This window comes from Pseudonaja textilis, chromosome 4, assembly GCF_049901715.1.
Source record: "Pseudonaja textilis isolate UNSWEBS1 chromosome 4, rPseTex1.2, whole genome shotgun sequence".
NCBI classification, from domain to species: Eukaryota; Metazoa; Chordata; class Lepidosauria; order Squamata; family Elapidae; genus Pseudonaja; species Pseudonaja textilis.
This window is the reverse complement of record NC_141993.1, coordinates 92,358,497-92,371,456: the sequence shown is the minus strand read 5'-3', so window position 1 is coordinate 92,371,456 and position 12,960 is coordinate 92,358,497. Positions and strand designations below refer to the sequence as shown.

General features: G+C 53.7%; 1 protein-coding gene across 1 annotated transcript in view; it reads left to right on the top strand.

Annotated features, from left to right (window-relative positions):
* Nucleotides 1–1,158: 1,158 nt before the first annotated feature.
* P3H2 (prolyl 3-hydroxylase 2) overlaps nucleotides 1,159–12,960 on the top strand; it is an 87,890-nt gene continuing 76,088 nt past the window's right edge. The window contains exon 1 of the mRNA XM_087933683.1: nucleotides 1,159–1,732. Within this exon, the coding sequence (XP_087789809.1) occupies nucleotides 1,334–1,732 (399 nt within the window). The 5' untranslated portion in view covers nucleotides 1,159–1,333. The remainder of the gene's footprint in view (nucleotides 1,733–12,960) is intronic.

The following is a 12,960-nucleotide window of genomic DNA, read 5'->3' as shown; positions in this document are numbered from 1 at the left end:
TTCCTTCCTCCCTTGCTTCCTTCCTTCCCCATCTCTCCTTCCCTTCCTTCCTTCGTTCTTTCCCTCCCTCCCTCCTTCCTTCCTTCCCCATCTCTCCTTCCCTCCCTTCCTTCCATCCTTCCTTCCTTCCTTCCTTCCTTCCCCGTCTCTCCTTCCCTCCCTCCCTCCTTCCTTCCTTCCCCATCTCTCCTTCCCTTCCTTCCTTCCTTCCTTCCTTCCTTCCTTCCTTCCTTCCTTCCCCGTCTCTCCTTCCCTCCCTCCCCTTCCTTCCTTCCCCATCTCTCCTTCCCTTCCTTCCTTCCTTCCTTCCTTCCTTCCTTCCTTCCTTCCCTCCCTCTCTCTCCCTTCCTTCCTTCCTTCCCCTCCCTCCCCCCCCTCCTTCCTTCCTTCCTTCCTTCCTTCCTTCCTTCCTTCCTCCCTCCCCCTCCTTCCTTCCTTCATCTCTCCTTTCCTTCCTTCCTTCCTTCCTTCCTCCCTCCCTTCCTTCCTTCCTTCCCTCCCTCCCCTTCCTTCCTTCCTCCCTCCATCCTGCCTGCCTTCCTCCCACTCTCCCCTTCCTTCCTTCCTTCCTTCCTTCCTTCCTTCCTTCCTTCCTTCCTTCCTTCCTTCCTTCCTTCCAGAATCATAGGACTGCAAGGGACCCCAGAGACCTTCTAGTCCGACCCCCTGCTCAAGCAGGAGACCCCCCTGCCATCTCAAACAAGGGGCTGTCCAATCTCCTCCAGTGACGAAGCATCCAGAACTTCGGGTGGCAAGTCGTTCCGCTGGTTCACTGTTCCCACTGTTAATGCACCTCTCCTTCCTTCCCGGTTGCTCCTCTCCCGGCGGAGGGTTTCCACCGGTCGTTTCTTCTTCTTCTCCTCCTGCTTTCCGGGGCTTTGGGAAAGAAGGGGATCCCCCCCCTCGTCTTTGGGGCAGCCCCCCATCCCCCCCCCACCCCACTTGGGGATCCCGAGGGCTGAGCGCGCTCCTTCCTCCCCCGGTCCAGGGGATCTGGACGCGATCCCCTCGCCGGCCGCCAAGCGCCATCCGAGGGCGCAGGCTCCGGATTCCCTCGGGGATCTCCGCGCAGATCCCTGCCCGAGCGGGGCGGCCGGCTGAAGGGGCGGGCCGGGGAGGGAGGAGAGAAGCGACGCGGCCGGGGATCGCCCGACCGCGGGACCGGCAGCTCGTCCACCCGCAGAGCCCAGGCGAGAGACGCGGCGGAGAACCGGAGCGGCGGCGGCGGCGCCTCCTCCTCTTCCTCCCCAGCGGGCAAGGCGGAGCGCCCGGGCAGCGCTTGCGGGAACCTCCGGGGAACCTCGCCCGGCTCCTCGGCCGGCACCTGCCCGGGATGGCGGCGGGGCTCCGGCTGCTGCTGGTGGTGCTGCTGCTGCGGGTGAACTGCGAGCCCGAGCCGCCCTTCGAGGCTCTCTACGCGGCGGGGCTGGAGGCGCACGGCCGGGCGGACTTCGCGGCCGCCGTGCGCGGGTTGGAGCGGGCGCTGAGCGCGGAGCGGCGGCTCCGGGAGAAGCGAGCGGGCTGCGGGCGGCGTTGCCGCCGGGAAGAGCCGCTGGAGGCCGGACGGGACCCGCTGCCCTTGGCCGGCGCCGTCCTCCGCCGCGCCCGGTGCCTCCGCGCCTGCCTGGGGCCCGAGGACGCCGCCGCCGTCGCCGCCCGCGCCGGCCAGGAGGTGCGCGCCGACTTCCAGCGCCGCCTGCCCTACAGTTACCTGCACCGCGCCTACATCCAGGTGAGCGGCGGCCAGTCCCGGCCTGGGGAGCCCGGATTCTCCCTCCCTCCCTCCCTCCGCTGGGGGTCTTCTGGGGCTCGGTGGGCTCGGTCCCCTCCTTCCTTCCCGGGACGGATTTCTTTGGCACCCCCCAAGCAGGTTTCTCTCTTTCTTTGCCTGCCTGGGCAGGGGGTTGGACTAGGTGGCCTCGGAGGTCCCTTCCAATTCTGTTATCCTGTGATTCTGAGCAGGGGATTGGACTAGATGGCCTCTAAATTCCCTTTTGTTATTCTGTGATTCTGGGTAGAGGGTTGGACTAGGTAGCCTCTAGGGTCCCTTCAAACTCTGTTATCATGTGATTCTGAGCAGGGGGTTGGACTAGATAACCTCCAAGGTCCCTTTTGTTATTCTGTGATTCTGGGCAGGGAGTTGGACTAGATGACCTCTAAGGTCCCTTTTGTTATTCTTTGATTCTGAGCAGAGGGTTGGACTAAATGACCTCTAAGGTCCCTTTTGTTATTCTGTGATTCTGGGCAGGAGGTTGGACTAGGTGGCCTCTAAGATCCCTTCCAATTCTGTTATCCTGTGATTCTGAGCCAGGGGTTGGACTAGGTGACCTCGGAGGTCCCTTCCAACTCTGATATCCTGTGATTCTGAGCAGGGGGTTGGACTAGGTGGCCTTTCAGTTCCCTTTTGTTATTCTGTGATTTCGGGCAGGGGGTTGGACTAGATGACCTCCACGGTCCCTTCCATTATTCTGTTATTCCTATTTACAGGTAGTCCTCAATTCACAACAGTTCATTTAGTGACCGAAGTTACAATGGCAGTAAAAAAGCAACTTATGACCATTTCAGCATTCCCATGGTCATTTGATCAGAATTCAGATGCTTGGCCACTGACTCGTACTTACGACGGTTGCAGTGTCCCAGGGTCATGTGATCCCTTTTGCCAACTTCTGATGAGCAAAGTCAATAGGGGAAGCCCGATTTGCTTAACAACCATGTTACTCACTTAACAACTGTGGTGATTCACTTTACAACAGCGGCAAGAAAGGTCGTGTAAATGGGGGCAAAACTCACTTATCCACTGTCTCACTTAGCAACAGAAATGTTTGGTCCCAATTGTGGTTGTAAGTCCAGGACTACCTGTATTTATTTCTTATCTAGGATAGCTATTTCTTTATTTAGCACATTTAATCGTTCATTGATTTAACATATTTATTTATTTAGAATATCTGCTTGCTTACTAATTTAGGATACTTATTTATTTAGCGGATTTGTTTAGCAAATGTTATTCGTTAGGCCCGTTTATCCATTTATTTCTTGTTTAGCCCCTTAATTTGTTTTAGCACGTCGATTCATTTGTGGAGTGCATTGATTTAGCCCATTGTTCTTCGTTTAGGAAATTGGCTTGGCAAATTTACTTTTTTGTTCGTTTAATCTTATTTATGTATTCGTACATTTCTTGATGCATTTATTTAGCTGATTTGTGTGCCGTTCTGCCTGCTTTCCCAAACCGACTTTAAGAGTTTGGCGGGAGAGTCATGGGAACGCAGTGGGGGGAGTGGGCTCAGGTAAGGCAGCCCCAGCCAGGTGGGGCGACTCCAGGGAGAAATCCCCTCCCCAGGCACCTTTGGGGGGGATCCAGCAGGACAAGGCAGCCTGGAGAGCCTGGAGTTGCTGTGCAAGGCTCACCTGGCCTCAGGGTTGCCTTTTGTCTTCCAGGTGACCCCCAGGTTTTGCCCAGGTGCCCTCTTCCCACCCAGGGCTTCTGGCTGCGTTTGGGTCCCTCCGCCCACCTGAGGAGCTGTTCCTCTACCTGCCTTTGGCAACTTTGGGATGCTTATTTCTTCACAGTTACTTCCACGGTTTTTATCCCAGCTTTTATTACTGTATCAATAAGGCAATAAACATATCTTGTACTAGTTCGATACCCGTGCTTCGCTACGAAATTATGTGGTTGGGCTTAGTTTTTGGGGAGGAAAATAAGGAAAACTAAATTGTGCCCCTGGCGATCAGCCTCCGTCGGTATTCATCTGGCTAGCGTCCAGTCAGTGTGTGAGAGAATTGACGGCTGTTTGGAAACGGAAAGGATATTTGCTGTGTGAGCAAGAAGGAGACAGCAAGGAGCCTGGGCGTGGCTTAGCTCAACTGTTCTGTACTGAAGCTGCTTGGTGGTGTGAAACTAAAACGAACACGGAACCTCCTCTCCTCTGCTTGCGTTTTGCATTTGGAAGAGATTTCTTTTCAGGTGAGGAGGGGGAGTAGAACTCCTTGGCATCAGAAAATAATAATAATAATAATAATAATAATAATAATAATAATAATAATAATAATAATAATAATAATAATAATAGGAAATCCTTTCTTACTGAGCCCCTAGAAACCAAGAGGATCATACGTGCCAAATTTCAAGTTTGTAGGCTTGACGGTTCTGGAGATTTTGTGATGATGCGTGAGGGGTATTTCGCTTTATATATATATAAATTCCTCCTATTTCACCCACCACAACAACCCTGTGAGGTGGGTTAGCCTGAGAGGGAGGGAACTGGCCCAAAGTCACCCAATCAGCCTTCATGCCTCAGGCAGGACTAGAACTCCCCATCACCTGGTGATTGGCTCAGAGTCACCCAATCAACTTCCATGCCTCAGGCGGGACTAAAACTCCCCATCACCTGGTGATTGGCTCAGAGTCACCCAATCAGCCTCCATGCCTCGGGAGGGGCTAGAACTCCCCATCACCTGGTGATTGGCTCAGACTCACCCAATCAACTTCCATGCCTCAGGCGGGACTAAAACTCCCCATCACCTGGTGATTGGCTCAGAGTCACCCAATCAGCCTCCATGCCTCAGGTGGGACTAGAACTCCCCATTACCTGGTGATTGGCTCAGAGTCACCCAATCAGCCTCCATGCCTCGGGCGGGACTAGAACTCCCCATCACCTGGTGATTGGCTCAGACTCACCCAACCAGCCTCCATGCCTCAGGTGGGACTAGAACCCCCATCACCTGGTGATTGGCTCAGACTCACCCAATCAACTTCCATGCCTCAGGTGGGACTAAAACTCCCCATCACCTGGTGATTGGCTCAGAGTCACCCAATCAGCCTCCATGCCTCGGGCGGGACTAGAACTCCCCATCACCTGGTGATTGGCTCAGAGTCACCCAATCAGCCTCCATGCCTCGGGCGGGACTAGAACTCCCCATCACCTGGTGATTGGCTCAGAGTCACCCAATCAGCCTCCATGCCTCGGGCGGGACAAGAACTCCCCATCACCTGGTGATTGGCTCAGAGTCACCCAATCAGCCTCCATGCCTCGGGAGGGGCTAGAACTCCCCATCACCTGGTGATTGGCCTCAGACTCACCCAATCAGCCTCCATGCCTCGGGCGGGACTAGAACTCCCCATCACCTGGTGATTGGCTCAGACTCAGCCAATCAGCCTCCATGCCTCGGGCGGGACTAGAACTCCCCATTACCTGGTGATTGGCTCAGAGTCACCCAATCAGCCTCCATGCCTCGGGCGGGACTAGAACTCCCCATCACCTGGTGATTGGCTCAGAGTCACCCAACCAGCCTCCATGCCTCGGGCGGGACTAGAACTCCCCATCACCTGGTGATTGGCTCAGACTCACCCAATCAGCCTCCATGCCTCGGGCGGGACTAGAACTCCCCATCACCTGGTGATTGGCTCAGACTCACCCAACCAGCCTCCATGCCTCGGGCGGGACTAGAACTCCCCATCACCTGGTGATTGGCTCAGAGTCACCCAACCAGCCTCCATGCCTCGGGCGGGACTAGAACTCCCCATCACCTGGTGATTGGCTCAGAGTCACCCAACCAGCCTCCATGCCTCGGGCGGGACTAGAACTCCCCATCACCTGGTGATTGGCTCAGACTCACCCAACCAGCCTCCATGCCTCGGGCGGGACTAGAACTCCCCATCACCTGGTGATTGGCTCAGACTCACCCAACCAGCCTCCATGCCTCGGGCGGGACTAGAACTCCCCATCACCTGGTGATTGGCTCAGACTCACCCAACCAGCCTCCATGCCTCGGGCGGGACTAGAACTCCCCATCACCTGGTGATTGGCTCAGAGTCACCCAACCAGCCTCCATGCCTCGGGCGGGACTAGAACTCCCCATCACCTGGTGATTGGCTCAGACTCACCCAATCAGCCTCCATGCCTCGGGCGGGACTAGAACTCCCCATCACCTGGTGATTGGCTCAGACTCACCCAACCAGCCTCCATGCCTCGGGCGGGACTAGAACTCCCCATCACCTGGTGATTGGCTCAGACTCACCCAACCAGCCTCCATGCCTCGGGCGGGACTAGAACTCCCCATCACCTGGTGATTGGCTCAGACTCACCCAATCAGCCTCCATGCCTCGGGCAGGACTAGAACTCCCCATCACCTGGTGATTGGCTCAGACTCACCCAACCAGCCTCCATGCCTTGGGCGGGACTAGAACTCCCCATCACCTGGTGATTGGCTCAGACTCACCCAATCAGCCTCCATGCCTCGGGCGGGACTAGAACTCCCCATCACCTGGTGATTGGCTCAGACTCACCCAATCAGCCTCCATGCCTCGGGCGGGACTAGAACTCCCCATCACCTGGTGATTGGCTCAGACTCACCCAATCAGCCTCCATGCCTCGGGCGGGACTAGAACTCCCCATCACCTGGTGATTGGCTCAGACTCACCCAATCAGCCTCCATGCCTCGGGCGGGACTAGAACTCCCCATCACCTGGTGACTGACTCAAGGTTACCCAACCGGATTTTCTGCCTGGGGTGGGACTAGAACTCACCGCCTCCTGGTTCCAAGGCTGTCCCTTAACCACTACACCAAACTGACTCTCGGTTCTCTTATCTCCATGTTCCTTTGCCCCTCCTCTGGTTCTTTCCAAACCTCTGAAAAACAGCTTTGTGGAGAAGGAGAAAGAGAAAAGAAAGAAGAAGAAAAAAGAAACGAAAGATATAGTTAAGAAAAGAAAAGAAACAAAATATATGAAGAAGCGACTTCCCACTTTATCACAGTTGTAAACAATTTCGGTACCTTTTCTTCTTCTCTTAATAGCCATAACGAAAGCCCTTAGACTTATAGACCACTTCCTGACGCCTTCCGGCTCTCTCTAAGCAGTTTACAATGTCAGCCTCTTGCCCCCCCACCCCCAAAAAAAAAAAATTCCAGGTCCTCATTTTACCGACCTCGGAAGGACAGAAGGCTGAGTCAATCTTGAGCCGGTCAGGATCGAACTGCTGGCAGCGGACATGCAGAGTCAGCCTGCGATATTGCACCACCGTGGCTTAAAATTACGCAACGTCTGTTCTCTTCTTCCCATATTCATCTCTCCGCTGTAAATAAATCTTTAATTTTTCAATCCTGGGACGAGGAAAAAAATAAATACTCCATTAAAAGTGAACAGATAACATCTCTCTTTTAGCCTTGGTCAAATAAACCGATCTTATATTCCTTCCTTTTTCTTCCAATAATCTTGAGCTTTCATCCCTTCAAATCATGTCCTAAAACTTGATTTCTTTTCCCTTTTTTTTTTTTTTGGATCCCTTCTCCAAACCTTAACAAGCTTTGAATAAGCACTTTCCAAAAACGATTAGAAAGGAAATATGCCCATTTAGTGACTTTTGGGGCCAGGCGCAATTTGAGCAGGCTGGTTAGTCCTTCACCTCCCAAACCTCTCAACCTGCCCAAGACCAGTAGCTTGTGGTCTCTTGGCAAAGAAGTGTTGTGGTTCGCCGGCAGCCGGTGTAGCCGGCAGCAGAATCGGACAGTGGGGAAGAACAGGGACCAGTCTGGGAGTCTGGAGAGGACTGGGATGAGGGTCCTGCATCCAGAAATGGGGCCAGGACCATCTAGAAGTGGGGTGCTGCCTCTGGAGTCTTTGGAGTCCGGCAGCAGCGAGGCAGAGGAACGAGGGGAGCCTGTTCCCAGTGTGCGTATGCATAGAGCTGCTAGAAGGTGAGAGCACGTGAAACAAAAGGGACAACTTGGGAGTAAGGCTGGGAGGTGATTGCCCCTCCCATAAGCTATAAAGGACAGGCCAGGGTGAGGAAACCTTTGCAGGAAGCAAAGTCGTTCACTTTGTTCAGATTCATTCTTGAAGCTCTTTGTACTTCGATTGGTTTTCTTTTTCTTGTTCAATTGATACCTCTGTTATTGGCAGCACTTCACAGGAAAGAAAGGTGGGTGCTTATCTCGAGGAACTATTTGAGATTCATTACCGGCTGAGAATGAAAAGAATTCCCAGCGTTGCAATAAAATAAGATTTGTTTTTAAAATAAGCGGGTGCATCGTTACGGTCTAGAGGAAGCGGTTTCCCCACTTTGCCAAATTGCACTGTAAGCGCTCGGAGGGCCAAACGCACGTTTTGCGAAATGGCTGGAGGTGCAGCAAATATTGCGATTGTGCAATAAAGCCTCTTTTTTAAATTATTATTATGTCATCCTGGGTGTCTTCGCAAGCCAACGCCAGACGTTGGAATTTCTTTTCAAAGCGCCTCTCGCACACGTCTGATGAAAAAGACTGTTTTCCATTTCGGGTAGACGGTTGTTTTTCGAAAGGCAGCGATTCCAACTTCATGAGGTCTGGAAAACTTCTCCAACCAGCTAAATTCCGTGGTTTTTTTTTTTTGAGGAGGGGGAAGACAAGGGCTTCTTTAATGCAGCCTTTTCTTTTTCTTCCTTTTGCTTGGGGTGGGCAAGTCTGGGCCATTGCATTTTGATGAGTTCCTGGTTTTCGGCGGTTGTTGGTTTTTTGTCTTTCTGGATTTTTTGGCTATCTCTTTTTTGCTCTTCTCTTGCCTTAATTCTTCGATACTCCTGTTCATATTCGTCTTAGATCAGAACTCGAATGCAAAAATCCGCCTTGCTGGGCTGTTGCGGTCCTGATAGAAAATAATATTTGTAGCACGCAGTTGAACTGAGAGGTGCTTGGCGCTCTCTGAGGTGGGTGGTTTCCTTGCAGACGTTTCATGACCCAACTAGGTAACTGTATCAGTGCTAGGAGGGAGTGGGGTTTGCAAAGATGGGAAGGAAGAGGGGGGAAGGGGAGGAGGAGGAGGACGAGGAGGAGGAGGAGGAGAAGGCACTGTGGGGTCCTTGGTGCTCTCTGAGCTCAGTGGTTTCCTTGCAGACGTTTCAGGACCCAACTAGGTAACTGTATCAGTGCTAGGAGGGAGTGGGGTTTGCAAAGATGGGAAGGAAGAGGGGAAAGTGGGGGTGGGAGAAGGAGGAGGAGTAAAAGGACTGTGGGGATCCTTGGTGGTCTCTGAGCTGGGTGCTTTTCTTGCAGACGTTTCATGACCCAACTAGGTGACATCGTCAGTACAAGAAGGGAGAGGGGTTTGTTGAGGAGGAGGAGGAGGAGGAGGAGGAATCATAATTGTGGGGTCCTTGGTGGTCTCTGAGCTGGGTGCTTTTCTTGCAGACGTTTCAGGACCCAGCTAGGGAACATCATCAGTGCTAGAAGGGAGGAGGTGGAGGAGGAGGAGGAGGAGGAGGAGGAGGAGGAGGAGGAGGAGGAGGAGGAGGAGGACGGCTATGGGATCCTTGATGTTTTCTAAACTTGGTTGTTTTCTTGGAGACGTTTCATGACCCAACTAGGGAACATCACCACACCGATGAGGGGGACAAGCTATTCTCCAAAGCACCCGAAGGAGACGGAACAGACGGAAACTAACCAGGGAAAAAAACAACCTGGATTTAAGGAGAAACTTCTTGGCGGGGAGGAGAATTAACCAGGGGGACTGCTTGCCACCAGAAGCTGTGGATGCTCCATCACTGGAGGGACCTGCAGGGATCCAAACCCTGAGCCCGGGATCACCCTCGGCGGCCAGTGAGGGAATCGCTTCTAGATCCCGACGGGGAAGGAGTGAGCCCAACCTCTGGATGGCCAAGGGGGAATCATCCCCTCCGCATTGGCATCATGGACCCATAGACAGGGAGGGGCTTTTAAGAAGAGACTGGGCGGCCATTTGTCTGAAAGTGGATAGGGTTGGACTAGAAGACCTCCAAGGTCCTTTCCGGCTGTATTCCAATGGTGTCTCCGAGAAGGAGCATCTAAGAGCCGCAGTGGCGCAGTGGTTAGAGTGCAGTACTGCCGGCTTCTTCCGCTGACTGCCGGCAGCCTGCAATTTGACCAGTTCGAATCTCACCAGGCTCCAGTTTTGACTCAGCCTTCCGTCCGTCCGAGGTGGGTCAAACGAGGACCCAGAGGGTTGGGGCCAAGAGGCTGACTTAGAGAGGGCTGTGAAGCACTGTGAAGCAACAAAGAGGTCTAAGGGCTATTGCTATTCATCCTTCCTTCCTTTCACGAAGAGATTGGACTGCCATTTGTCAGAAATGGTGTAGGGTCTTCTGCTTGGGTGGGGGTTGGGCTAGATGACCTACAAGGTCCCTTCCAAGTCTGATTATCTGTTATCTTCCTTCCTTCCGTCCTTCCTTCCTTCCCTTCCCCTCCCCTCCCCTCTCCCTCCCTTCCCTTCCCTCCCTCCCTCTCTTCCTTCTTTCCTTCCTTCCTTCCTGCAGTTTCTTCCTTCCTTTTCCTTTCTTTTCATTCCATCTTCCTTCCTTCTTGCATCTTCTTCCTTTCCCTTTCTTATTCCACCTCCTTCCTTCCTTCCTTCCTTCCTTCCTTCCTTCCTTCCTTCCTTCCTTCCTCCCTCCCCTCCCCTCCCCCCCCCTTCTCTTCCTTCTCTTCCCTTCCCCTCCTCCTTCCCCTCCCTCCCTTCCCCCCTCCCTCCTCCCTTCCCTTCCCTTCCCTTCCCTCCCTCCCTTCCTCCCCTTCCTTCCTTCCTTCCTTCCTTCCTTCCTTCCTTCCTTCCTTCCTTCTTTCCTTCCTTCCTTCCTTCTTTCCTTCCTTCCTTCTCCATCTCTCCTTCCCCTTCCTTCCTTCCTTCCTTCCTTCCTTCCTTCCTCCCTCCCTTCCATCCTCCCATGAGCCATTGTAGCTCAGTGGTTAAAAACGCAGCCTTGCAAGGTAATTCAGGTAACTGCCAGCAGTTCGAATCTCACCAGGCTCCAGTTTTGACTCAGCCTTCCGTCCTTCGTCCTTCCAACGAGGACCCAGAGGGTCGGGGGCAAGAGGCTGACTCTGTAAACCACTTAGAGAAGGCTGGGAAAGCGCTATAAGCGGCAAATAAGTCTATGTGCTATTGCTGTCTACTCCGGCAAGTGAGATTAACAACACGCTGGTCTTAAGAGCACAGCCCACTCGCTGTCTTCACACCTTAAAGGGCCGAGCGGCCCCCCATTTCCTTGCACCGTTCTCCCCTCCCCCCCCCAAAAAACCCTATAATTTGCAAAGGCTCCCCGGTTTTGCTACGTCCCCAACATTATCCTTATGCTGTTCCTGCGGCCCCTTTCAGTTGCACCTGGCTCAGGTTGCACCCAGGGCCAGGAGTTGCTCTCGTGGGCCCCGGATCTCCTGGAATGAAACGGGGGGGATTCTGTACCCCGAAGAGCAGGGAAGGATCCCCACCCGGGGGGGGTGGGGGGGCCCCCAACGCTTCTTCCCAAGGTCCGATTCGCCACCTGGGACGAGGGGGCAGAGCCTTCCGGGAGCCGGCAGGCGCTCCGCCAAGACGGACCACGAATTTCGAGATTTGTCCTGGGAAAGTGGAAAGGTCTCTGTCCTCCTTGAGTCCCCTTGACTCCGTCCTTCTGGGCCTGGCCAGGATGTTCCTCCCAAAACGTTACCCCCAAAAAGAGAGGTTGCGATTTTGGAGGGGGGGAAAAGTGCAAAGAAGAGCAACTCAGATGATTAAAAGCCTGGAGATCCAAACATAGGAAAAAACCGCTTGCAGGAATCCTCCCGCTCAACGTAGAATTCCTGAGCTTGTCCAAACAGAAAAGTCGGCAGTTCGGCGGTTCGAATCCCCCAGCGCCTCGTCACGGAGGAAGCTCCCGTCCCTTGTCCCAGCTTCTGCTGACCTAGAAGTTCGAAAGCATGTAACAAAAAACAAAAAATGCAAGTAGAAAAATAGGGACCACCATTTTGTGGGAAGGGAACAACGTTCCACGGGCCTTCGGCATTTCGTCCTGCCCGCCACATGAGCACGGAGACATCTTTGGAACAGCACTGACTCTTCAACCTTTGTAATGGAGATGAGCATCGTCCCCTAAAGCCGGAAAGGACGAGCACCGATGTGCGAGGGGAACCTTTACCTTTTACCTGGCTTGAAATTCTGGGCCTGGACGATCTGGAACCGTGCCGCCTACGGTCCGATCTAAGCATCGTACACGTCTGCTACAAGGTCCTACCTGTCAACAGCTACTTCAGCTTCAACCGCAATAACACAGGGACAAACAAGCGATGCAAACTCAACGTAAACCGCTCCAAACTCAACTGCAGGAAATACGACTTCGGCCACAGAGTGGTCCACCTCACCTCACTCCCTGACTCCGTGGGGTCACAGCCCCTCGGAGCTTCAACCTCAAACTGCCTACCGTGGATCCAGCGGTGGAATGCAAATATTTGGACTACCGGTTTTGCGGGCATGGCTAAGTGGGAGTGGCTTGGTGGACGTGGCTAAGTGGACGTGGCCAGGTGACTGGGTGGGTGTGGCTTCTTTTTTTTTTTCCTCCAGTACCCCTGCACCCCCCATGCTCCATTTTTTTTGGCCTCCTGGGCCTCAGGGAAGCCTCCTGGGCGAAGCAGTAGGACAGCAATAGGGATCCCGGCACAGCTGGTCATCGGAACAGCTGATCGTCCTCTCCTCTCCTTCCTTCCTCCTCTCCTTCCTTCCTTCCTTCCTTCCTTCTTTCCTCCTGGCGAAGCTAGGACAGCGAGGGATCCGGCACAGCTGGTCATCGGAACAACTGATCGTCCTCTCCTTCCTTCCTTCCTCTTCTCCTTCCTTCCTTCCTTCCTTCCTTCCTTCCTTCCTTCCTTCCTTCCTTCCTTCCTTCCTCCTCTCCTTCCTTCCTTCCTTCCTTCCTCTTCTCCTTCCTTCCTTCCTTCCTTCCTTCCTTCCTCCTTCCTTCCTTCCTTCTTTCCTTCCTTCCTTCCTTCTTTCCTCCTGGGTGAAGCAGTAAGACAACGAGGGGGATCCCGGCACAGCTGGTCATCGGAACAACTGATCGTCCTCTCCTTCCTTCCTCTTCTCCTTCCTTCCTTCCTTCCTCCTCTCCTTCCTTCCTTCCTTCCTTCCTTCCTTCCTCTCCTCCTCTCCTTCCTTCCTTCCTCCCTCTTCCTTCCTCCTCTCCTTCCTTCCTTCCTCTTCTCCTT